The 24,556-nt window shown below is 39.3% G+C and overlaps 1 protein-coding gene across 1 annotated transcript in view; it reads right to left on the reverse strand.

Annotated features, from left to right (window-relative positions):
- Nucleotides 1-304: 304 nt before the first annotated feature.
- Nucleotides 305-24,556, reverse strand: part of sdc2 (syndecan 2) — a 67,555-nt gene continuing 43,303 nt past the window's right edge. The window contains exons 2-5 of the mRNA XM_084738736.1: nucleotides 9,508-9,622; nucleotides 8,593-8,765; nucleotides 5,665-5,794; nucleotides 305-764 (exon numbers count right to left, since the gene is read on the reverse strand). Coding sequence (XP_084594862.1) covers nucleotides 601-764; nucleotides 5,665-5,794; nucleotides 8,593-8,765; nucleotides 9,508-9,622 — 582 coding nt within the window. The 3' untranslated portion in view covers nucleotides 305-600. The remainder of the gene's footprint in view (nucleotides 765-5,664; nucleotides 5,795-8,592; nucleotides 8,766-9,507; nucleotides 9,623-24,556) is intronic.

A 24,556-nucleotide genomic window follows, 5' to 3' on the forward strand; every position in this document is an offset into this window, starting at 1 on the left:
GGGAGAACATTTACATTGACCGTTAACAGCGTTAATATGAAGACCAAAGAGCTTCATCAAAACTACAAAGGCATTTTTTTAACATCAGAGAAAAGATAAATTAATGTAATACACCTTTAGAGATCAACATCAGACATGCTAGGACAAAATAAAAAGAAAAAAATGAAAGCAGGATTGATACAGAATAATTATATTCAATTATTTCCACTTTTAAATTTTTTTTCTTTACAAATAACATACTGCTACAGTTAAAAGTAGTCAGCGACTAAAAACAGCTCCTTTGACAGAAGACAGATGCGATTAGTTTCCTCGCCTTTACAGATCCTGTTTTTATTTTTTCTGCCTTTTCAAATAATACACAAAATGTTTAAATACACTGAGATTTGCCATAAAATGAGAAATGCTTGGTTTTCATTTAAAAAAAAAAAAGAAGAAAGAAAAGGTCTTAATTACAATACTCTATGCAAAAGCTTTCCTTTATGCTATTTTTCCTTAATCAACTTGTTTCTTGTGTTTGAACAGGTTTGCTGTTGTCACGGACTGCGTTTTTTTAGACAGTCACTTGCGATTTGTCGTTCTGATGACGGGAGAGGCCGGCTTTTATGCATAAAACTCCTTGGTTGGGGCCTTCTGATAGGCTGCGCCGGAGGGTTTCCTCTCTCCCAGGTCGTAGCTGCCCTCATCCTTCTTCCTCATGCGGTAGACCAGGAGGAGGATGAGGAAGATGGCAAACAGGAAGCCGATCACGCCACCTGCAATAACAGCTGCAAGAGAGACAGGAAAAGGAAGGTAACCATCAATACTCAAAAAGTCATTATTATTAAGCTTTCCCTAATTTTTCTCTCATAATGTTACAAGGTCAGATATTCATATTATACGTGGCCAAAGTTTCAGGTAATGAGGTAAACGTATGTCAGAGTAATCCTTGTGATCAAAAAGCTTCCAACTGCTCCGAATGCTTTTCCTCTACTTTCAGTGAAAAGGTGACATCAACTTGCCGCATACTCCTTAATTTGTCATCTGCTCCAGATACAGCACACGCAAGAAGTACAGGGATGCACCCAACAACCCACTTATTCTGTCTTTTCATACCAAGGTGATTTACAGCGGCTCCAGCTCGGCCTGTGCTGTGATCTGTGGAGTTTCTTGATGGACAGAAACCTTTATTTGTTACAAAAATTACTGCAACTTTGCTGCCATTAAGTAGTTAGCACAGCTAGCGGTCCTATTTGCTGACATTACCCACCAGTGTTGCCACCTTCAGTGCACAAAACTAAGGGACGCCGTGCCAGCGTCAATGAAAATATAGAGCTGGAAATGAGCATAATAGGACTCCTTTAAATTTATCCTAAAGAAAGCCCTTCTCATTATCTGAAATCCTCCTTACAGTCTAAGATAACTTGTATTCCGTCTTGTGCAGTCAGTTACAACACTGTTAATTTTAGCATCATTATCAGCTAATGCCGCAACACATTTAAATACTAATGCAACTCCCCAGCAAATGATCAAAACCGAGGCCTTAAATGTGGTGAAACCAAGTGGGAACCGTCCCGTCTGAGTGTTGAAACCAATGCAGTTACTTAATGCCGGTGGAAAAACCCTCAATTTGTCCCGAGAGACACAAAGTCAATCATTTTCCGTGGTTAATTTCACCTCTTCTAACCTGTGTCCTGCCGGTGCGTTTAAAAGTTAGTGTTCCACTTAGGGGATATTAAAGCTCCGATCCTTGATTGGTACGCTGAGCCGTGTTGTCCTGTGCTGATTCGACATGGTCTGTATTCCAATCAGTGACTGCGGATTGGGGCTTAAGAAGGAGCTGATGGTATTGGTTCCATTGCTTAACAGTCGGGCGAATAAATCCAATGGGGACAAACAAACAACAACCAGTCCAGCATGGCATGAACTAAATCCTATTTCTGTTCTCGAACTGGCTGATGAATCTCATCTCAAGACTTAAATATTGACAGCGACACAGACAAACACCCAGCCGGAAGGTCCTTCAAGGTCTTTTGAATTCTTTTGGTTGGATGATCTTTTTTTGGAAAGTTTGAGGTTTTAAGAATCATTTTGGAGTTTGTGACAAAATATAAAGTTGTGAAAAGTCTATGTCAGTTGGGTACTTATATGTGTTCCTAAATAGTCTTTTTATGTGGGTGCTCCAGCTATTTAGTATTGTGCTTCACAAATGTTGGGAGACAGATAAAAAAAAAAAGAGAGAGAGAGAGAGGCATATATCCTAACATATCCTGACTTTTGGTGCCTACTATGGATCAAGCTAAAAAAAAAAAAAAAACACTAGATACTACACTTCCTAAAATGCATCTTAACGGCATCTTTTATTAAACCATTTCTATCTTTTTGCAGTGTCAAGGCCTTCAGATAATAGGTAATTATACTCTTTTTTTTGTCAGACAATTTCCAGCTGTTTTAACAGGATGAGTAATACTAACCATGACTAATAAACTGATCTTGATTAGTAAAACGAATGGAGCGCAACTTTAATTTAGAATTCGGAAACGTTTCAAATGTCTTTATGCACTACAGTGCTTGTGAATCTTCGAGATTTCTCATTCACTATCTGTCACTATCAGTTATAAACTCGAGTGATATTACAGTCTAATGTTATGATGAGTCCTTTGGTGAATTATTAAGGTATGTGTAGAAGAGATTGGAGGATCAGCAATGACATCACTTTTGCATCCATAAAATAGAACCTGCCCACGTTTGCTACTCACGTTGCGTAGCCATGTTTTCACATTTTTTGGGATGTGTTGTCATGATCATGCATGATGTCCACAGGAACTTAGAGTTCTTAGTCAGACATCCACTCTAAAAAAATAATAATCTAACTAACCAATCAAGGCAGTGGTACGCCAGTGACTACTGTGTTCTGCAAGGCCAAATGACTGATTTGAACGGAGTTTGATAGCTTTAGAGAGAGAAATATTTGGCTACTTAGTGTGTGCTATACTTATATATTATAATATTTTCACTTCTTTAGCTTGCTGCCAGACAGCCTTTCCTTATGGTGAACCGCTATTATATAAGCCTAATTTCACTCCCTGTAAAGCCACCAGATTCCTTTGGCAAAAACAGTAATCTTACTTTGCAAGACATGGCAAATGTACCACTGCCTCAATCAGTTACTTTGTTTGTGTTATTGTGTTACTTTGGTGAATCTGAACTAACCTTTTAAAACAATGAAGTCACACAGCAACACAAACTAATTACCGATTTTGCCAACAGAGTCTGGTTGGTTTGGAGAAAAGGCTGTCTGAGGGCGTAGTGTACACTTAAACTGATATAAATTTTTTAGGGTGGATCTTTTTCTTTTAGGTGCCTAAAATACGTTTTGCTGCTTCTAAGTGGATCTAAATGTCCACATAAGACTGTCGGACATACTGTAGGTTTAACTTTGTGTAGAGGACAAATCATGAATCAACTGGCCAACTGTAATGTGACATCACAGGAAATCTGCAGTATTAAGAATTGCCCCCCCCCCCCCCCCCCCCCCTCCAGCTTCGACCCAGACTCTCCTCACTAATGCTCCTAACTCACCACATGGGCTTATTTCACTCTCCTTCTCAATTATGCCTGTATGAGGTTCTTTATAGCTTCCTAATCTGTTTAAGGTCTCTGCTGGTGCTACAATCTGCCCTCTGCTCCACTTTAGGTTTCCACATGTTGACTGGCCCCCACGGCCTCATGGGTAAAGATCATGGCACACACCCTGCTGCTGAGCTCCAAGAAGCAGTAACGCAATGCAGAGCGAATAAATGAAAATTAGATTATGGGCAATTATTTTTATAGAAGTCATACGGGAGATGAAGAGTAATGGTGATAATCTAGCAGAAGGGTAAAGAGAACAAGGTAGAGAAGGCGAGAGGGGAGAGATGAGCAGACGTGACCCAGGTATAATATATAAAGGCTTCATCCATAGAATTTTTACTGGCAGTACTCTTTTTTTTCTATCATCATCCAAGAACAATGTGCAAAAGATGAAATGAGACTATCAATAGGAGAGAGATGTGAGCTGAGCTCTCGTCTGACTGAAGCTGTCCTAATTCGTCCGTGTTGATGTTGTTCCTACATATTGCCAACACCAGATGGATGACACAACAAAGTAAAAATGAGGTGCCAATCAATGTTTTGCATCAGACGCGCAGGGAGAGAGAGACGGCATCAGAGAACACAGTGATTTCGAGTCCGATAATTTCCTTTTTCCACCCTTTTTCATGTAGTCAAAGTGAGCAGCGCGCACACTTGAAACACCCACAATGCTGTGAACTCTGCAAGGTCCCACGGAGGGACACAGATGGAGTTTATTAAAAGTAATTATTTTGAGAAGTGGATCAGGTGGGAGACATCAGGGAAAATATTTCAGAGAATTCTAAGGCTTAGCTGTTTACCAGAAATATGCTGCTCTAATGTACAGAATTTTAGGACATTAGACAGCAAACTACATTAAAACAACAATACTAAACAAATAATTTATTGGTGGTTCATCAAACTTAAATGAGATCATTTAATTATGAGCTGAAATATTAAAGGAATAGTGCCACAATTTTGAAATACACTTGTCAAGAGTTATATGAGAAGATGGATACCATTCTGAACAATAAGTATAAAGCTAAAGCTGAGAGACATTAGCATAGCTTAGCTTAGCTTAACATAAAGTCTGGATACATAAACCTGATTGCAAAAATTACAAGTTGTGGTTTTACAGGAGGTTATGTGCTGGTTGGCCAGATGCAGTGACTTCCTGAAGCCTTGTCATGATGCCCAATAAAAATCACATTGTATTTTACACCTCTGTTTGTTTACATCTTAAACAAACAAGATATGAAGCACTGTTTCCCCTATATGTACCTAAAAGCAGATGCTGTCATATGGCTGCAACTGCTTTTTTTATGCGAGGAGAGAGAAGCGGGGTCTGTCTTTTGCCCTAGAAGCTAACATTTTATTATTTTGCACTGCTGATGCTTCTTATCCAGGTCAATTTATACACCTGTGAGGACAGGGGGGATCCATCTCATCTATTTAGAAACTTTTTGGGCTCTTGTGTTTCCAAATGTTTTGTTCTATGTACGGGGGCTTCACACGCAGGTCAGTTAACACTCCAGTGAGTAGGCTAACTTTGTGCTTATTGATAATGTAAGCACAGCAATTGTAACAGCAAGCACAGGGTAACAAATGCTGATCACAGACTCAAGATTATCAGTCGCTAAAGGGAAAACAGTCCTGCAACTGCAACACTGTAACATTACAGGAAATGTAATCATTTGATATGCAAGGAAACACATATCTTTGAAATAATTCCACAAGCATTGTTTGTTTTCTTCTTCCTTCAGGACTTACTATGTGCGAGGGCTACCATGACACACGTTAGCTGTCAATCAAATTCCCTAATAGTATTAGATAGTTATAGTACTGATAGTAATAGATATTAACATTCCATATTATTTGGATATGATTCCCTTAAAGAATCATCATAACTGTTATTTTTATCATTGAAATGTCATTACATTTAAGTAAATTAACACTGCTTGACAATACAACAGTGTGTTGATGCAAATTGATAAGTTAAGTTGACAATATATAATTTTTATTCAATAAATGTGGTGAGGTGGTTTGATGTCTGTTGCAGTTTATTTTGACACATACCTGCCAGCACCTCTGTCCTCTGGAAGAGGTTTTCGGTGCGGACCTCAACAGCCTCCTGGGGTGAGCCGGGGGCACTAGTCGTACTAGTCAGCTGGTTCCTCAGCATGTCCTCTGTAACTGGCACTGGTGCCTGTGTGAGTACAAGAAAGGCAGGAGGGGAAGCAGGCAAGAGAAAGGGAAGAAAAATGATTAAGGTTGCTTAATTGACAGGTGACTTTCACATTCTGCCCTCTAATATTCCTCGGGTTCATTCGGATGTTCTGGCATAATACCTAAAATTCCTCCCTGGTACATTCATGGCTGTTAATATTTAGGAAATTGCTTGACATTTTGAGGAATATGCTTGGTTGCTTTCTCGCTGAGAATTAGATGAGAAGATTAATGTCTCTTTCATAGCAGTCAGTTTAATGGGAAATTACAGCGAGCAGATGGTTAGCTTAGCTTAGCATCAAGAGTGAAAACAAGAAAACAGCTAGCTTTGCTCTGTCTGCCTAAGATCACCTTATATGCTCTCTCTAAGATGTTATAAATCATTTGTTTGACTGTGCCAAAATCGATGTATAAACATGGCAATTTGTGGTTTTTTAAGGGTTTGTGTCTGGGACTATTTTTTGCATGGGTGCAGTGATTTCTTGAATTCTTGCACCACCAGAAACCAGCAGAGACTCGTGGAAGTAATTGCACTGGCCAGGAAACAGTCCCTCAACAAACAAGATATAAACAACTTAGATGGATTTTGTTACACTTGACAGAGCCAGTCGAGCTTTATGCTAAGCTAGGCTAATTGGCTGCTGGCTCTAGCTTCATATTCAACGTACAGACATGTGTCAGGGATCAATCTTCTAATCTTACTACTGGAAAGACACTAACTGTTCCTAACCAGTCCTTAAATAAAAAACTGAGGATCCACATAGCAATAAGGTCTATTCAAAGGGCCAAAATGGAACCTGGCCAGTGAAACCTATAGGGGCAGGCCAGACAGGAAAATGGAACAAATCCAGTTTAGTGCAAGGCTCAAAAACACAGGCAATGACAACAGAGCCAGTGACCCCAAGGTTTTTCCGGGAGTCTAGGAAAAGAAGCAAAGTATCTGGAATAGATCCGGGCCCATGCATCCTATGCTTTTTGCAACAACACTAGAGAAGGACCTAAATGGAACTGAGCCAGTGCATTTGGCTAAGGGAGTAGTGGCAGAAGCAAGAGGGGAAAAAAATGGAACAGGGCCAGGTAGGCTTGGCTTAGGGGGGTTGAGACCTTGACGACTAATCCCAAACAGATGTAGTATCCAGTACAGTACAGTAGGAGTGCAACACAGAAGTGAGATCTCAGATGGTTCCAGAATATGTGATTATGTCCGAGAGAGATGTAATCCTCCATAATTTGCAATAGAGCAAAAACACTGAGAATTGACGTGAGCACTTGATCTTTATCCTGAAAGCAACCTCGCAGCTCCTGGTATTACAGGGGATTTGATGGTATGCTGGGTCAGCTAAAGACGCACTGAGGTAAAGTGTCATTTTGTGTTGAGTCACGATGGTTACAAAAGAGCCACCATAATTAAATATGACCTTAAGTTGCATTATGTCATAATATAATATAGACGTTAAACTAAAGCACATGGCAAGACTTTAAGACTGGAAGAAATGTTGAAAATGTTAATGGATGTGATATTTAAAGAGATTCATATACATCAAGAAATTACATTCATTTGTGACTGTGGACTTTTAAGCCGCTCTGACCATCGTGTCCTCTAGGTGGAACAAATATACATCAGAGCATCAGCAGTATCACATCAGTGTCAAGTTTCAAATACAGTCCATGTCTACCTGGAGGAGTAGATCAACATTTTGGAAAATATGCTTATTCGCTGGCTTGCTGAGCCTCAGAGGAGGATCGATACAGCTAATTTCTTGAAGCTAAATATGAAACGACAGCCAGGAGATTCCTGGCTTAGCTTAGCCTTGCAGGAGGGAGACAGCTAGCCCGGCTCTGTCCAAATTTTTCAAGAACTGACACATTATATTTCATTTGTTTAATCTGTACTGTGTTTCTAAATGCTACCTACAGCTGCTGCATCCAAAATGACACACTGTACAGTACAGTACAGCATACCCAAAACATGTACTATCATTTAAAATACTCACAGTTCTACAAATGTTTCTCAGCATCCCTGGATACACATAACCATGGTAACATGTGCCAACGATGAATGTTGCCTAGCAAAGTGAAAATTTAAGTTATCGCCATCTGCGTATGTCTGTTCTGTTGTTCTTGTTGTCACTACAACATTGCATTATGGGGTATTTATGCCAGGGTAGTGTCCAGTGCTTGCTTATTGCATTATTTCCCCCCCCAATAGTCTGCACCTCACAAACTGTTTTAGTCCTTTAAACAGCGTGTCAGTGTAGATTTTCGGATGAAGACGCCGACTTCCTGGAGTCTCCGCTGGTTGCCTGGCAACCTCTCTGTGATAACAAGAGACCTTTTTTTTTTTTTACCTTTAAACAGAGCCTGGCTAGCTGTTTTCCCTGAATTTCAGTTTGTATGCTGAGCTAATTATTTCCTAGTTCTCTCCAGAATTCTTATTCAGCAAACAAATGTGTGAGCAGCGCCAATCTTCTCATCTATCTCTCAGTAAGAATTGCTTGTTTTGTTCAACTGTCCAAAACCCAAAGACTCCTCATTTTCTATCATAGAAGACAAAGAAAAGGCAGAAAATCCTCACATTTAAAATGCTAGAACCAGCAAATGTTTGACTTTTTTTTGAGACATTATTAAAACAATTGATTCTGTAGTTAATTTTCGTTTCATTCTTTCTTTCTAGTTAATTAATTAATCGCTCAATCGTTGCAGCTCTAAAAATACTGATGTTACAGGTTATCATCATCAGCCTCAAAACTGCTGTGTTGGTCGGGCTCCACTTCTCACCTCTGTTCTGAGTGGTTTCCTGGGTGTGCTGTCCCTGGCCTTTTCTCTGACCGTGGCTGTCTCCACCCGGGGGGTGAAATCTTTGGTGGAGTCCTGGGTGGGTTCTGCTGCTCTGGGGTCAATATAAACCGTACTGAGAGTCACTGTTTCCTTCATCACTTCTTCACCTCCACCTAGGGGAAAGAGGGTGACAGTTAAATAATGTCTCATTTAAAGGGCAGTTTGTAAAATGCCTCGGTACGTCTAATATTACAGTAATTACAGTACAACACTTCACTGAGTGTAGAAATGCAGTATGTTGTGTGTATGTGCAAGTATGCGCAATATGGGATTGCATGTTATCAATATTTTATGCCCGCAGTCATGTAGTTTGTCTTACTTAACTTCACACTCTGTGCATTTAATTGTAATGTATTATTTACAGTTTAAATCTCCTATAGACCACAGAATGGCAGGGCAGAGTAATAGGGCGTATATACAGTATTGGAAGGGCTATTGATCACAGTCCCGCCTCCTTTCACCCAACATGACCTCCCCTCACTGCAGTTGTACAACTCTCTCAAAAAAGAAGAGTTACTTTTGACAAGGGAATGAGCGTTGTAAAGGTGCTTAAAGCAAGTCGAGTAGAGGAGGTAATAAAAAAAGACATGTAAAATTTGCACACTTGCCCACGGCAGTCTGGGTGACAAGGCAATCTCAGTTGAAACCGAGTGAGAGAGAGAGAGAAAGGTGGTGAAAGAAAGAAAAGACAAAGAAAGGAAGAGAGCAGAGGAAGGTGATGGCTTTAGTCTGCCAGTGAAAGATGGAAAAACTTAGTGCTCATAAAACGTACGTGCAGCAGACTTGCAAATTAATGTCATCACGCCTCTGGGTAATTGCCTGCTGAGGATGTGCGGGTGTGTAAATGTGTCATACCTGAGCCAGACCCTGAGTTAAAGTCATCATCATCTTCAGGGTAGTAACCTCCTGAGCCTGTGTCGTCCAGGTACAAGTCGTCAGCCTGAGAGGAACTCTTGGCTGCTTGTGCTATCTGCAAAACAACAAGATAACACAAGGCGTCGAGGATTAATGTCGGCTTTAATACACATGTAAAAGTTTTAATTCTGCACTACATCACAGCAACGAAATGAAGGCCTTCCACTGTTTCCACAAAGCCCACATTCACTGTTTCAGTTTTCTACCGACAGCTATGAATCATAAAGTCTGGTGGCTAACTTTCTCTTCCAGCATTTAAATCATTAATCTCAACCTCTTTGCTTTGACACCAACACTTCAGTTAGTGATTATTTCTTTCACTGGCAAACATAAAATCTCTTGGGTAGCAATTTAAAAGCTCATCTGCAGTGTGTTTACCAAATCTTTGGTAAATTTGCCATTCTGAAACCACAATGTGCTGTCAAGACAATCCACATAACAATCTGTCTCTTGTATTTGCTATAAAGGAGGAATGAGCGCACAGCGCAGACACAAATGTTCATTTGAGTGTGTGCCAAAGAGATGGCTAGTATCAACAGATCATCCCGTGTTTTACAATAAGTGCTTCCTATCCAACAAGACTGAAAGTGTGTTTTTTTTTTTGTTTTTTTTGCATATTTTACCAGCATTTGGCTGGTGGCTGGTGTTAATTTGCCCTGACTAAAAATGCTTGTTTTTGGCTCAGACTGTTACTGTAAGTGTCTGCAGAGATCCTTATTTTCAGAATTTTGTCAGACAGGCCTTTCTAAACAGCCTGTCCCAACAGGGAACTGAAGCTGTTACATGACTTTCTTCAAAGCCGCCATACTCTTTTGACAAAAACACTAATATAACCTCTTAGATCAATGGCTATCTCGATTAGTTAGTTTGGACGTGAACAAATATGTTAAAATGGTCTACTGGACCAATTCTAAAACATTTGTGCCCACTTATCACACACACTCTGTTACACACTCTGGAGTTGGAGTTCAGTGACCGCCTGTCAGACTCCATTGACATGTTGCTCAATTTAAACTCTTTCTAATTTCATATGAGTCCTAAACAGACACTTAATCATTCTGCAAACATTCAGCATTAATTTTTAGTCTAATGAACGTGAAACGGGCAAACAAAAGCAGCTGTTCCAGCCCAGAATAGAAATTTCAAAGGAGAACAAACTGGCCGTAGCATTGCTGTCAGAAAACCCAGTATTTCAACTTAACATGTTTCCTCAATCTCAGTCCATTAAATACATTCCAGATTTCTCCTTGAAGGGGCATGTCTGTACAAAAAGTAATTTTTTTTTATGCTTAAAAATAACACACCATAATTTCCCAAATAGTGCAAACATATGATGATCTTACAGAATATAATACATTGATGTAAGTTAAACTACTGTAATGCAGCCTTTAAAACTAGAAAAACACTTGTGCTATATAACAATATCAAAAATCTAGCCTCATATCATGATATTGGTATAATACTGATATATCGCCTAGATACCAGAGTATTGATACTGCAAACAAAGAGTACAGAGAGTATTTAATGTATTCAGCATGTATTCACCAAATGTCACAGCAATCCACCCTGTAGTTGTTGAGATATTTGATAAAGCACAATGCCGACCACATGGTGGCGCTAAAAAAAAAAAAAAAAAGTCAAGGGTTCACCCAAGTCATTAGGATTCATCCACTCAGGACCAAGAATGACTGTTCAGAATTTCAGCCTAGACCGAAGCTGTGGACAGACTGATCAACGCTACCATCCCCGGAGCTGTGACTAAAAATGTTATGAGTTAAAAGAAGCACAGACACACAGGTGACTGTCCAATCAGAACGTGTAGCCCCTCCCTTAGCGTCGTTGTCTAGACAACGAGCCCGAGTGGTGGGAATGTTTGTGTTCCGGCTTAATGGAGTGATTGGCTGAAAGGAGCACAGTTTAACAGAGCCTGTTTGTTTAAAAAGACCCTCCTCCTCACATGGTGTGTCAGTTTAACAAGAAATAAGATAAAAAAAAAATTAGTTTTTTTTCTTTTTTCCTCTAAGTTGCTTGCAGAGGAAAATGTATGTTTGCCACTTAAATATTACAGCTGTCATACAAGTGTTTGTATGGTACACGGAGCCATTGATGTTTTGAGAGTGTGACTGGAATAGCTATAAATGCATCCATGGTAACATCCATTCAACTCCTATTCACCAATCTGTGGTCGGCCTCTACACTGATAGTCCTGCTTTAGAAGAAAAGAGTACAAAGAGAGACCACACAATATATCATCCCAGTGTGTTTGTGTGTATTGCAGCCATTAAGCTGGTTGCTACAGTTCCAGGTCTGCTCCCAGGATGCTGTCTGATAAACCTGAGGCTGAATGAAGTTGGAAGGGAGGAAATAATCAATTGGCTTGACAGGAAATAAGTCTTTCTTTTTTTTTTTGTTAATGTCAGAGAAAAGCTATTCTGCAAGAAAGCTAAGAAAATGGCAAAGAGAAATTATTTCTATCCCAATTTAACGCCTGTTTTAGACATTATTTGTTTGGACAGGGTTTGTGGGGTTGGAACTTTGATTGTTTCCATTATTGATAAGTCAGTAGTTAATGTTTTATATATTTGTATTAGATATTTTAATTTATATTGTCATACTTAATGCTTCATAGCGTTAAGGCTGAAATTACAAAAAAACATGAAACATGATGCCAACAAGTAACTGAACTAAAGTGTTAAGTTATGGAATAACTGTCAAAGATAATGTATATGTGTCTTTACTGCCCCTGATAACTGTTCCTATTACTGTTTTTCAGAAGTGTATTGCTTCGAAATCTGTTGTATTGGTGCGTGCTGAAAACTCAATAAAAATTAAAGTAGCATCTTCAGGTTGTTTGTTTTGTCTGACCAGCAGCCCAATACCCAAATATGTTACATTTATACAGATATAAAACACATAAAAACTACGAATCCTCACATTTGAGAAGCTAGAACAAGCAAGTTTTTGCCAATTTTGCTTGATACGTTACTTCAGTGATCAAAGTAATTATCCAAGTTGCTGTAGATTCATTTTCTGTTCAATTAATAGATGAAGCAACAAATTATTTTTGCACGTAACCCAAATATATTCAATTTATAGAGTTACAGAACACATAAAAGCAGCAAATCATCAAATTTGAAAAGTGGGAATAGGGATGATTTTTTGGCAATTTGGCTTGATTGATGGCTTGATTTATTTCAGTGATGAACTTATTATCTGTGTTGGTGTAGATTAATTTTCTGTTGATGAACCAACAAATTATTTTTGGATGTAACCCAAATATATTCAATTTATAGAGGTATGAAACACATAAAAGCAGCAAGTTCTCAAAACTGAGAAGCTGTGACAAGCATGTTTTGGGGCAATTTTGCTTAATAATGTACTTCAAGGATGAACTAATTATCCAAGTTATTTTCTGTTCAATTAATGGATGAAGCAACAAATTATTTTCGCACTAAACCCAAATATTTAATTTATACTGATATAAAACACATGAAAGCAGCAAATCCTCAAAATCAGGAAGCTGGGACAAGCAAGTTTTTTTTTTTTGGCAGTTTTGTTTGATAATTTACTTCAGTGATGAACTAATTATCCAAGTTGCTGCAGTTTCATTTTCTGTTCAATTAATAGATGAACCAACAAATTATTTTTGCAGTAAGAGCAAGAACAGAGAGCAAAGAAAATGTCTTCTTTCTATTTTTGCGTGCCCGCTGCATCTCAGCATTTTCAATTGCACTCAGTATTCTGATGTGAGTGTGTCGAGCAGTGCTTTTAAGTCATTGTATATGCATATGTGTGTTTGTGAGGAGTCATGAAAGAGAGGCCTGCATGGCGCTCTCCATAACAAAGAAGCAGGGAATACACACACACAGCCTTACAACAGTGTGAAAGACAGAGGGGAGAAAAGAAAGACTGAGGCGAGATGAAATAGAACAATACGCATCTCCATCTCTCCTCTCTCAACTGCCTCTGACTTTTGGAAGAAAAGGCCTTTCACCACTGAGCCCCCTGATCAAAGAGAGAATTTGTTCAAAGCAACTTTATCTTAACCTTTCTTGCCTTCTTCTCCTCCAAACACAACCCCCCTCCAGTGCAACAGCCTGCGCGCCGATTCATCGACCCATGAGGTCCACACTGGCGATATGAGCACAATGAACCAAAAGGAGGAAGGCCACAGATCAAATGGTGACAAAGGGCACTAATGAGATAGAGGCCACACACACACGCATGCATGAGTAGACATGTTTTACAAATGTATGCGAGCATTCATTGATTCATTGATTATACATACGCACGCATTAGAGTGAGCAATTGGGCATATAACATGACACCCCGCAGACATGCAAGAAAACGTGTGAAGGAATGCATAAAGAGCTAAAGCATTAACAAAGAGGCTTTAACTCCCCCTGAGCCCATTAAACACAGATTTCAAAGACATTATAATTATAACAAACACTTTCACCTGACTTGTTAAATGAATAAATGGAGGAATAATATGCAGGGTGGTGCATAAGTAGGAAGGTAATTATAGTTGTTTTTTTTCATTTCTCTTTAACCAAGAAGCTGTTAAGATAGAATATAATGGCTGTAACATTATGCAGAGATTATTTTCCCAATTAAACAGTAATCATTTGGTAGAATGTTAGCAATAATAGAAAAAAAACATCTATCACAAGCTCCTAAAATCCATGTTAATCTTTTAAAATGTCTTGTTTTGTTCAACTACAGCTCCAAACCTAAATATATTCATTTTACAGTCATAGAAGACTAACGAATAAGAGAAAATATTCACATTTTAGAGGTTGCAACCAGTCAATTTCTATCATTTTTGTTAAAAAAAAAAAAGTTTAACAATCTTCTTATTCAGAAGACATTTGCCTTGGTATATTGGTGTATAACAATAAACATAGCAAGAGAAACTATAAAGAAAGATGGAGGCAAGTACTGTAAGCCAATTAGCATTAAATATAATTCTTTGACAATAATATACCAAAAAAACAAAAAAAACAATATGTATGTAAGGGCTATGGCAACAGCTGTCCATTCAGATGCTGCAGTCGGTGGCTCCTTCATACTTTGCTACCTTTCTCTTAAAAACTTCTCTTTTTTTGGCTTTGTTGTTGAAATATGTGTCACCTATGACAGAAATGCACTTGAAGGCATCGGAAAAGGAAGCATGGGGTTTAGATTAAACAGCAGCTGTCTCTGAGAAGATCAACAAATGCAGTTGGCATCTTTCAAACATGCAGTCAGATTAGCTGGGTGCAGCGCTGCAGACCACCCCAGGAGGAGTGGAGGCGAGCAGGGATAAGAGCCATGCTACAGCTGGAACCTAAGGTTTGCCCTGGCTGATGTCCATTCAGGAAAATGAAACTGATGAAATGGGCCAAGAAGTGGGAAACCAGAGACTGTTGTACCACATCTTGCAGAGACCTGCACCAAAACATTTTGGATCACTTGCACTTGACTGGTGGGTCGTATTGACCTGACAGGATGAGGAGTAAATATGGAAATAACTGTTCATATTGTTCCTTTTTGTCTCATACTTTATCCTCTTCTGTTCTGAATCTAATTAATTATCTGTATAGATGTTGTGTTTTGTGTGTAGCATGAAGAAAATACGATTGTAATTTCCTGTACAACCCTGTGTTATATAATGATAATAAATTACCTTTATTCCTCCGTTCCCCTACCTTCTGAGTCATGCCACCACACCCTTCTCATCTAAGTCCTGGTAAGAAAGTGAATAAGCTTAAGTCTAACTTTTTGTGTAACAACAACATTAAGGCCGCATCCAACCAAGAGTTATGCTCGCTTTCAGATGAGCTCTGAGGTAAAGAATGTCCAGAAGACCTGTTCATTTAAGACTGGCGTGTACACAAGTCCACTGACTTCTCTGTGACCTTCATGTTTCAACAGTTTGAACAAAGTGTTTATGAGTTAGAGACGTTCAACTGTACAAGCGACACTACAACACCCAATCAGTACAGATCTGAGAGGAGGAAATGGCCTGTTTGAACTCTATAAACTTTGCTGACTTTATCTGACAACCTAGCAAGCATGTGTACACAATATAAACTTGATAAAGCTGACTTTCTCTATCACTCACAAACACGCATGCGTGTGCACGGACACAGCAGCCCTGATAAACTTTGCTCTCTTTATCAATCCTGTGACATTTACAGGTAGTCTCTGCTTTCTGCCCTTATCACAGAGTCTGAGCTGATCCAGACATCAATCCCCTGACAAGCAAAGCAGACTGGACACTGAAAACCAGTGAGCTGACAGATGCAGGCCTGCAGAAGTTCCACTTTCTATGAGGTTGCTTTGGTATGGCTGCTCTCGTCTAAGAAGCAATTATTTGAAAAATCCTGCAGTGTTATTTGTATTAAAGATACAGAGCAGGATCAAGCTGGAAATATCTAATTTAGCACCTTATTATTTCATTTTGACCATGAATGTTTGGTCTCCCATGATGGAGAAGAATCTCTGAATCCCATCTATTATACAGCAGAGGTCTACCGACTGACTCATCCCTCTTTACAAACCAAAACATCGCTCTTTTCCTCACCATCTAAAACCCCAATTTCAAAAAGCTGGGACACCGTGTAAAATGAAAATGAAAACAGAATGCGATGATTTGCAAAACCTTGTCGACCATTATTCAATTGAGCACAGTGCAATGACAGGATATATTACGTTCAAACTAATTATCTTCATTGCTTTTTGTAAATATACACTCATTCTTAATTTGATGCCTCCAAAAAAGGTGGTACATCACCTTTTCTTTTAACAACACTCATGAAGTGTTTGGAGATTGAGGACGCTAATTGTTGTTTTCTCATTCTTGCTTTATATATGAGTTCAGGTGCTTAACAGTCTGGTGTCTCTGCATCTCACATATTCAATAGGACACAGGTCTCAGACTCTTTTACTACAAAGTCATACAGTTGTAACACGTGCAGAATGTGTCTTGGCATTGTCTTGCTGAAATAAGCAGGGACGTCTCCGGAAAAGACATCATCTGGATGGCAGCGTATGTTGCTCCAAAACCTGTACAGTATGTACCCTTAAGTTACCCACGCCATGCCACGTATTAAACTGAATACAAGTCGAAAAGGATTTGCAAATCATAGCTTTCTGTTTTTATTTACATTTTACACAACATCCTAACTTTTGTGGAATTAGGGTTTTATGTCAGAATTCACTAAATATAAAAGCTTTTATGAACCAGTGACAATAAAAACTTTAATACCTGCAGTAATTGTGATTCAATCCTGTGTAGGAAACAATTTTTATAGCAACCAGCAATCAATAAAATGTGATAACAGTATAGTGAGGAGATCCATAACAAAGCTTTTTGAAGGCTTTCTGAACTTCTGTATTGATAGTAACTGAATTCACTTTATCAATGATTTGATAATAATCCATATTAATTGTTAATAACTTATCACTGGTGCCTGTTTGATCTCCACTGGTGTTTATATCTGTTAAATCACCTGAAAACCACACTGCAGTGTAGTCAAGGCTCGCAATACTTCACTATGACAACCAGTATCAAACACAGATTTTTTATTTATTTATTTTTTTTTCAGGACTACATACGTCAAAGATGCAATCGATCGCTCTTCATAAATGAAGCTTAACTTTCCACTAGCCCTGCTTTTACAAGTGTCATTCTTTGAGGCCAAGTCACACACCTTGCAGCGGACTATAAAAAGCTTCAGAAAGAAGAGGCCTTGAACAACTGTGGCAGATGGAGGAAGAGACCAACACTTTCTGAGTAACAGTCAGTGTGCAGTACAGTATACGAACGCAAAGACACCAGAGATATGTCGCCTTTATGGGCAGCAATACATGAAGATGTAAGCAAGAAAGTGCTCTCTACATACAGGTTTTGGAGCAACATATGCTGGCATCCAAACGTCTTTTTCAGAGGCATTCTTGCTTATTTCAATAAGACAATGCCAAGACACATTCTGCATGTGTTACAACAGTGAAGCTTCATAGTAAAAGAGTGCAGGTACTAGACTGACCTGCCTGCAGCCCAGACCTGCTGCCAATTGAAAATGTGTGGTGCATTATGTAGTACAAAATACAACAACAGAGACCCTGGACTGTTGAGCACCTCAAATTGTCTATCAAGCAAGAAGGAGCAAGAATTTTGCTTTCAAATCTGTAGCAATTAGTTTCCTCACTTATTGAGCGTTGTTAAAAGAAAAGGTGATGCCTGCAACACGTTTCAAAACAGCTGGGACAGGGACATGTTTATAAAAGTCAAACTTAATCAGCTGGAGCTTTAAATATCTTGTCTTTGTGCAGTATTCAATTACATATAGGTCAAAAAGTTTTTGCAAATTATTGCATTTTGTTTTTAATTAACTTTAGGAGTTTAGGTTGTAGATTGTCACAAAAAGAGCACATTTTTGGTTTCTTTTTGTTTCTTCTTTTTGGATGAGTCAGTCAGTAGACTTTTGCTGTATAATAGATGGGATTCAGAAATTCTTCTCCATTGTGGGATATCTAACATTCATTCTCAAGATGAAATTCTAAGTTGCTAAATTGGATATTTCTAACTGGATCCATTTTACAATTCCTGCTCTGAATATATTCTATAAATAATAACGCAGAATTTTTCAAATAATTGCTCCTTAGACTAGAAAAGCCATTGCCATAGCAACATTGTCAAAAGAAAAGATGATATATCACAGCGGTAAACATGCTCCTGTCCCAGCTTTCATCACACATACAGACACATGCCACTTTTTAAGACTTATTTACTCAGCTTGGTCTTGATAGCAAGAAGCAAGCACGGTGTTGACCATGTGCCTGATTTCTTGGGGCACATTCCCACCAACAGTAGCCCTGTATGAAAAAACACTGCTTGTTCGTTCATCTGACTGAGGCCACTGCCTTGACGCAGTGAAGGCGCCAACACTGAGGGCCCTGGCACAAAAAAACATCACCATGAAAAAACATTTAACCTGGCTCAACATTTGTCGCAATGCATTGCCAGATCATGATCATACAATTTGGCATAAGAATGCTGTATTTCTACTGTTTACAGGGTGATCGTAACACCCAAACAAAAATGATTAAATGTAAAATACTGTTTCATTGTATTAAAAACAGCTGTGCAGTGTTTTGGCATCTGATAAACATTCAAACTCATGCCTCTACTAATCAAATCAGACTTTCTGGATCTTGTGACCAGTACCTGAAACAACACTCCTCCACCAACAACAGCTCCTTGCAGTATTTTTCGGTCTGATTGCCTGTTTTCACATCAGATCACAGATCTTTTGACCTTTAAAGGCAAACCATGAAAGATTTTTCCAAAACAACACACAGACTCGTGCAAAAATAATCCTTCTCGATTATCACCCTTGACCCAACAGTAGTGCTTCCATTTTAAGTCCTACCTCCTACCTGTTATTCTACCTTTAAAGCGAGACAAAAAGAAATACACTTTTCCTCTTTCAAATGAAAAGTAATTTGCAGGAAATAAAACAAACCCCTTTACCAATTCAATACACTCAGTGAGTTTGCTGCTACAGCCTTGGACTGGTATGAACAGTTGCTTATGATGGGTCATTCTGAGGCAGCAGTAACTCAGTCTGTAAGGACTTAGCTTGGGAACCAAAGGGTCGCTAGTTCAAGTCCCACCCAGACCAAAGTGCAGAGTGTGAACTGGTCACTGGAGAGGTGCCAGTGCACTTCCTGAGCAAAGCACTGAACTCTTAACTGCGCGAGGTGCCTGACTATATGTATGTGTGCAGCCCACTCGCTCCTGTTTGTGCATATGTATGTAATTTAGGCTTGTGTGTGTGTATACAAAATTACAACAGATTAAAAAATTGAATTTCTTCTTTTATTGCTAGTGCTGTTTAAAAGTGGACTAAGCAGTTCTGACTGTTGAGTCATCAAGTCACTGATGCTTCTTAGTGGTGGCTCAAAGATGGTTGACTGTCGAGTCTCCTTCACAAACATACGTTTTGGGAATGAGTCTCAACATTTATGAATCTGTGATTGGCCAAAGTCTCCCGTCACAGGGAGGAATTTGTAAAGCCTGAAAACGGAGCCATCAGGAGGAGCAGACATCTTGTTTTCTTTCAGACCACTTGAGTAACATTATGCTAAAACGTCATTATGGAACTGTTGCAATGCCATTACTACATCAGTTCTCTGAATTAAAGGGACATTTCGCTCCAAGTTAACAACAAAAAAAAAACGTTTTTCCCCTTGGCCTGTACTGCCATTTATCCGTCTAGATTTTTCTTTTTTTATTTGTGCAAGTTGCAGAGTTTTGGAGATGTCAGCCATAGAGATGTCTGCGTTCTCTCCAGTATAATGGGACTAAATGGCACTAGGCTTGTGATGCTCAAAGAAAAAAAAATTCAAAGCCATTGTCTCTTGTCAGAACTACTTTCTTTGTGGTGCTATTATATTGAGGAGAAGGCAGACATCTCCACAGCTGATATCTCCAAAACTGAACAATATGCACCAAAAACAATCTAGATGGATGAATAACACCACAGGCAGGGAAAAATATGAATTTTTGATTTTGGGGTGAACTGTCCCTTTCATGAGTTTTCTCTTCTTGCGATACTGTTACACTATTCTGTAATTGTCATTTGTGGCAATGAATGCAGCTGTTTGACATTGATTTTTTGCATCCTACATCACAACAATTTCTGAGACCATACTCAGACTCTTAGACTTTACTTTTTAAATTTCTTTTTTAACTCACGATTGGCTTTAGCATGGCCTTGATGGCACTATGTGACTCTTTTCATCATTAGGGTGAATAACTGGTAAAACCTCCTCATGCTCAGTCACACTCAAGGACACACACACACACACACGGGTATTTGCACAAAGACACAGACAGCCTCATTTGGACACCTTAACAAGCAGATCCTACATGGTCTCACCAAGCTTAGAGGCAGTGAAAGGGAAAGAGACTGAGGGACCGACGCAGAGAGAGCAAGTGAAAGCGACCGAGAAGGAGGGTGAAATGTCATAATGAGCTAGTAGCTAGCAATGTATGCCCTCTATTAGCTGTGAGAAGAGCTGCCGTTACAGGCACCTCTGCCTGCTAATGAACTAATAAGCCAACGGGAGGGCAGCTTCCACACTGTCTGTCTGTCACTCCATCTGTTTGACCCGTAGACCCAGAGGAGAGGAGAGCTGCTGACCAAGACTGGACAAAACAAAGGTGGCAGAGAAGCAGAGACTGAGGAGAGGAGAGTGTGCACAGGAGTGGACAAAAGGGAGGAGATGAGAGACGAGAGGGGGGAAATAACCCGCTGCTGCAGACAATCCTGTAGCCTGGAGGATGCTCTGCTAAAAGCCTGTCAAAATCACCATGTCCATGCCTAGCGGGGCTTGAAAGGCACTGTGTGCGTACAGTATGTGTGTGTGTGTGTGTGCCAGTGTAATATTTGCATCTCTCCCTCCTTTCTATAAGAGATGGATGAAGGGGATGAGGGGATGCATATGGGAAGAAAATGGAGTCTTCTTGAAGTAACCCTGGGCTCCTGACTTCCTTCTGTTGACACACCGCTCTCACTTCTAACACAACAAATATTAGCTCAACTCCAAGTCAGACCAGGGGGAAACAGTGTTCCTCAAAGGAATGCAGAGACACACACACATGCACACTCGAACATCTGTGTGTCCATGAAAGCACCCATGGGACACACACACATGTGCCAACACAGACACACACACACATGCACAAACCCTTATCCGGCTCTCACATCTCAGAGGCGTGAGACGAATACGCAGACACACATCATAACGCCGACTTCAGAGGAAAACAAGTGCACGGAGGCTGGCAGACAGACAGACCGACAGACAGCGTCTCAGATCCTCCCTCATTGGTCTGCTGCTGTCTCTGCTTCTTAACCGTTTCCTGAAGTCTACCTCAGGATTGCAAGGAGCTTAGACAACAGTGAGGAGCAGCATCCATCTCTGCTTTCTAAAGCTAGTGCTTCACAACAACTCCTGCGCCTTCTCTATATTTAATAGGATTTTTTACACTAAATGCACTGATATCAGCACATTAATTTACACTGGCAAGATGGTAATGGTGCTGAACCAATCAATCACTGTAACAGAAATTCATAAACAATTTTTAGAATTGATTTTTAATTTCTTTACATCTCATTTTCACTCATTTATCAAGCAAACCGTCTCTTGATCCTGTTTCTTAAAGGAATAGATCAACATAGAATGATTCTCCTTCCTGTTGGGAGTTACCTGAGAAGATTGACACCACTCTCACATCTGTATGTAAAGTAGAGTTTAGCTGTGTCTCAATGCGTGTATTTCTGCGGTCAACATTTCCTGTAAGGGCAGAACGGCTGCACCAACTGGAGAGAGCATTACCCTGTGGAAATTTGCACACTATGCAAGTGAGCACATAATGTGCAAAGTGTGCTTCATGATAGCGTGGTAAAGGAAGTAGCCAAATTGAGACTACACTATAATGCAGCTTGAAGCAGATATTAAGTGTTCATCAGCTTGTTTGTTAAGATGTCCTCCTGTGGGCACTCAATGTAATAACAGATACTTAACTGAAATGTGAGTTATAATTGTTGACGCATACCAGAGGTGGGAGGTAACAAAGTAGAAATACTTAGTTACTGTACTGAACTAGAGTTTTCAGGTGTCTGCACTTCATTTTTTACTTGCACTCCCTAAATTTTAATAAAAGTATTTGCACTTTCCACTCCTTACAGTTTCAAAACAGGCTTGGTACTTTAGTTTTGATGCATTTAAGAAGACGTATTGTTTTTATTTTGGATCACTGCCCACTGCCTCCCCAACCAATATTAGTCTAAATGGATGGGACAATAATGCACAGAAAAGATGGACTACTCTTTATACTACATGAAGCTAACCATCTCCAGGCTATAGCTTAAAAGCCAGTAAGTGTATTACCCAGGATGTTTCATATCATTGTCAGATGAATATCAGTGGACTTTGACTGTTTATCAGACAAAACAAGCTACTTTAATATATTACTTTGAGTGAATAATTAATTGATAATCAACACAAAAGCTATTAAGCGCAGCCCGAGTTTATGTCAGTTCTTTTGGGTGAACACTAGAGGCTTTCTTTTCTTCTTCTCTCTGTTTGTTCAGGTGCATTAACTTTTATAAAATCAAGGTTCTTCATATGCACGCTGTGACAGCCTTACTCTGTGGAGTGCATTGTCTGCTTTGTTCTGTCCTGTGAAAGAAATCAGTTCTCATTATCACAAGCAGGCAAACAAATATCTGCATCTATGAGAGAACTCAATAAAGTGCGAGGGTGTGGGTGTGTGTGTCGGAGAGAGAGACAGAGAAAGAGCCTGTTAATCCCTAATTAACAAAGTAAAGGTGACAGATTGGCCTGCTGGCTTTCACTTTATCTGTTCTACTTGGCCCGCCGCAGATCCATACACAAGGTCAATACAGCAGCTCAGTCTAGGAGGCAGCAACTGTGCTCCTTCCACAAGCTCACTCCCTTCTTCCTCCCACTGTCTCCTCTGTGACCTGGACTTTATCACTGCGCTACAGACAGGAGGACACTCAGAAGGAGCAGAAAAGAGGAGGTATGGGCTGAGAGGGGCCTGAGGGGCGTCCTCCTACACCACCTGGAGGGACAGGAAGACGAAAAGTGGACCCGAGCTGTTGGCTCTGAATGCATTTGTCCACGCTGTTTTCACTGTTCGCCACAGATGTTTCCATTTCACTCAATGTCCCTCAACACAGACACACAGACAGTCTATTGATTGTACTGTAGTGTATCGTATTGGTTTCTATTATTGCCTCCAGTTTTAATTATTCTAACATTTTCTCAATGAAAAAGTTGAGAAAGGCTAGTTGAAAACTGTTTTGCCAATTGTTCTTTAAAGCATTAGAATATAAAGGAGTTATTGGCAGAACCCTTGGGTGTGTTCTAGATAAATACTTTGGAATATAAAAGGGGTCCCAGTCAAGCCCCCTTGATGGGTTCTAGACAAAACCCTTGGAATAGAGAGTGAATATTTGTGAATATTTATTTCAAAACTTTCAAGTTTGTTTGATTCAAAACTGAGAAAATCTAAAGAAGGCAGTTGAAATAATCAATCATTCAATCAAACTTTATTAATAGCACCTTTCATGCAAAATTGCAATACAAAGTGTAAACAATAACAATGAAATAGAAAAACAAAGTTATACATTTTTCTACTTTTTATATGTCAATGAACTTCTCCTTTTCTTAACAGTATAATTTAGCATCACTCATAACAGAATTTTAAGCTCTGTGATTGGATGTTTCTTATTAAAATGCCTTTTCACTGTCTGTTTTTTAAGTAGTGAGCCTTGACTCTTTATTTATTTCTTTCTCTGTCAGAGAGACTTTTTTCCCTTGTGCAGTTTTCCACCTTTGTTAAGATGATTCAACCAGGAGAGTTTCATTTCTACTTCCAAGGTTACGAAGAAAATATCTCATCCTTTGATAAAAAAGATACAAGACCACAGATACTTGAAAATGTAAAGCCAGAATTCGGCTGCAACTTCTACGCTCCATTCAGAATAAGAAATACATGTCTGTGTGTTGCTAGTAGCAACCGCTACTCAGTTCAACAGCAGTACAACTGACACTGTTACATCCATTTTTATCTGCTCCTTAAATGCCTTGCTAGAGCATTATCTGCAGGTACTCTTTTCATTGTAGTTGTTAATCTGAGATACATTTAATTTAGCTTTTAATTTTAAATGCTAACCAGCCTAGCTATTACACTAATCTGCTGCGAATATAAGAAGGCCTTCAGTTAGTTAAAGTGCCAGTGTGAAAGATTTAGGGGCATCTATGGAACAAATCATAATGTTTGTTTAGTGTATCCATCTCATTCAACTTAAACGCATGTTTGATGCTTTCACTAACATTAGCTTGGAGACCTAATTTAACTGTTAGGTCACAAACTAAAGAAAATGGCAGCATGAGTTTACCCCAA

This window comes from Lutjanus erythropterus, chromosome 16, assembly GCF_056507025.1.
Source record: "Lutjanus erythropterus isolate fLutEry1 chromosome 16, fLutEry1.hap2, whole genome shotgun sequence".
In the NCBI taxonomy this organism is placed as follows: Eukaryota; Metazoa; Chordata; class Actinopteri; order Lutjaniformes; family Lutjanidae; genus Lutjanus; species Lutjanus erythropterus.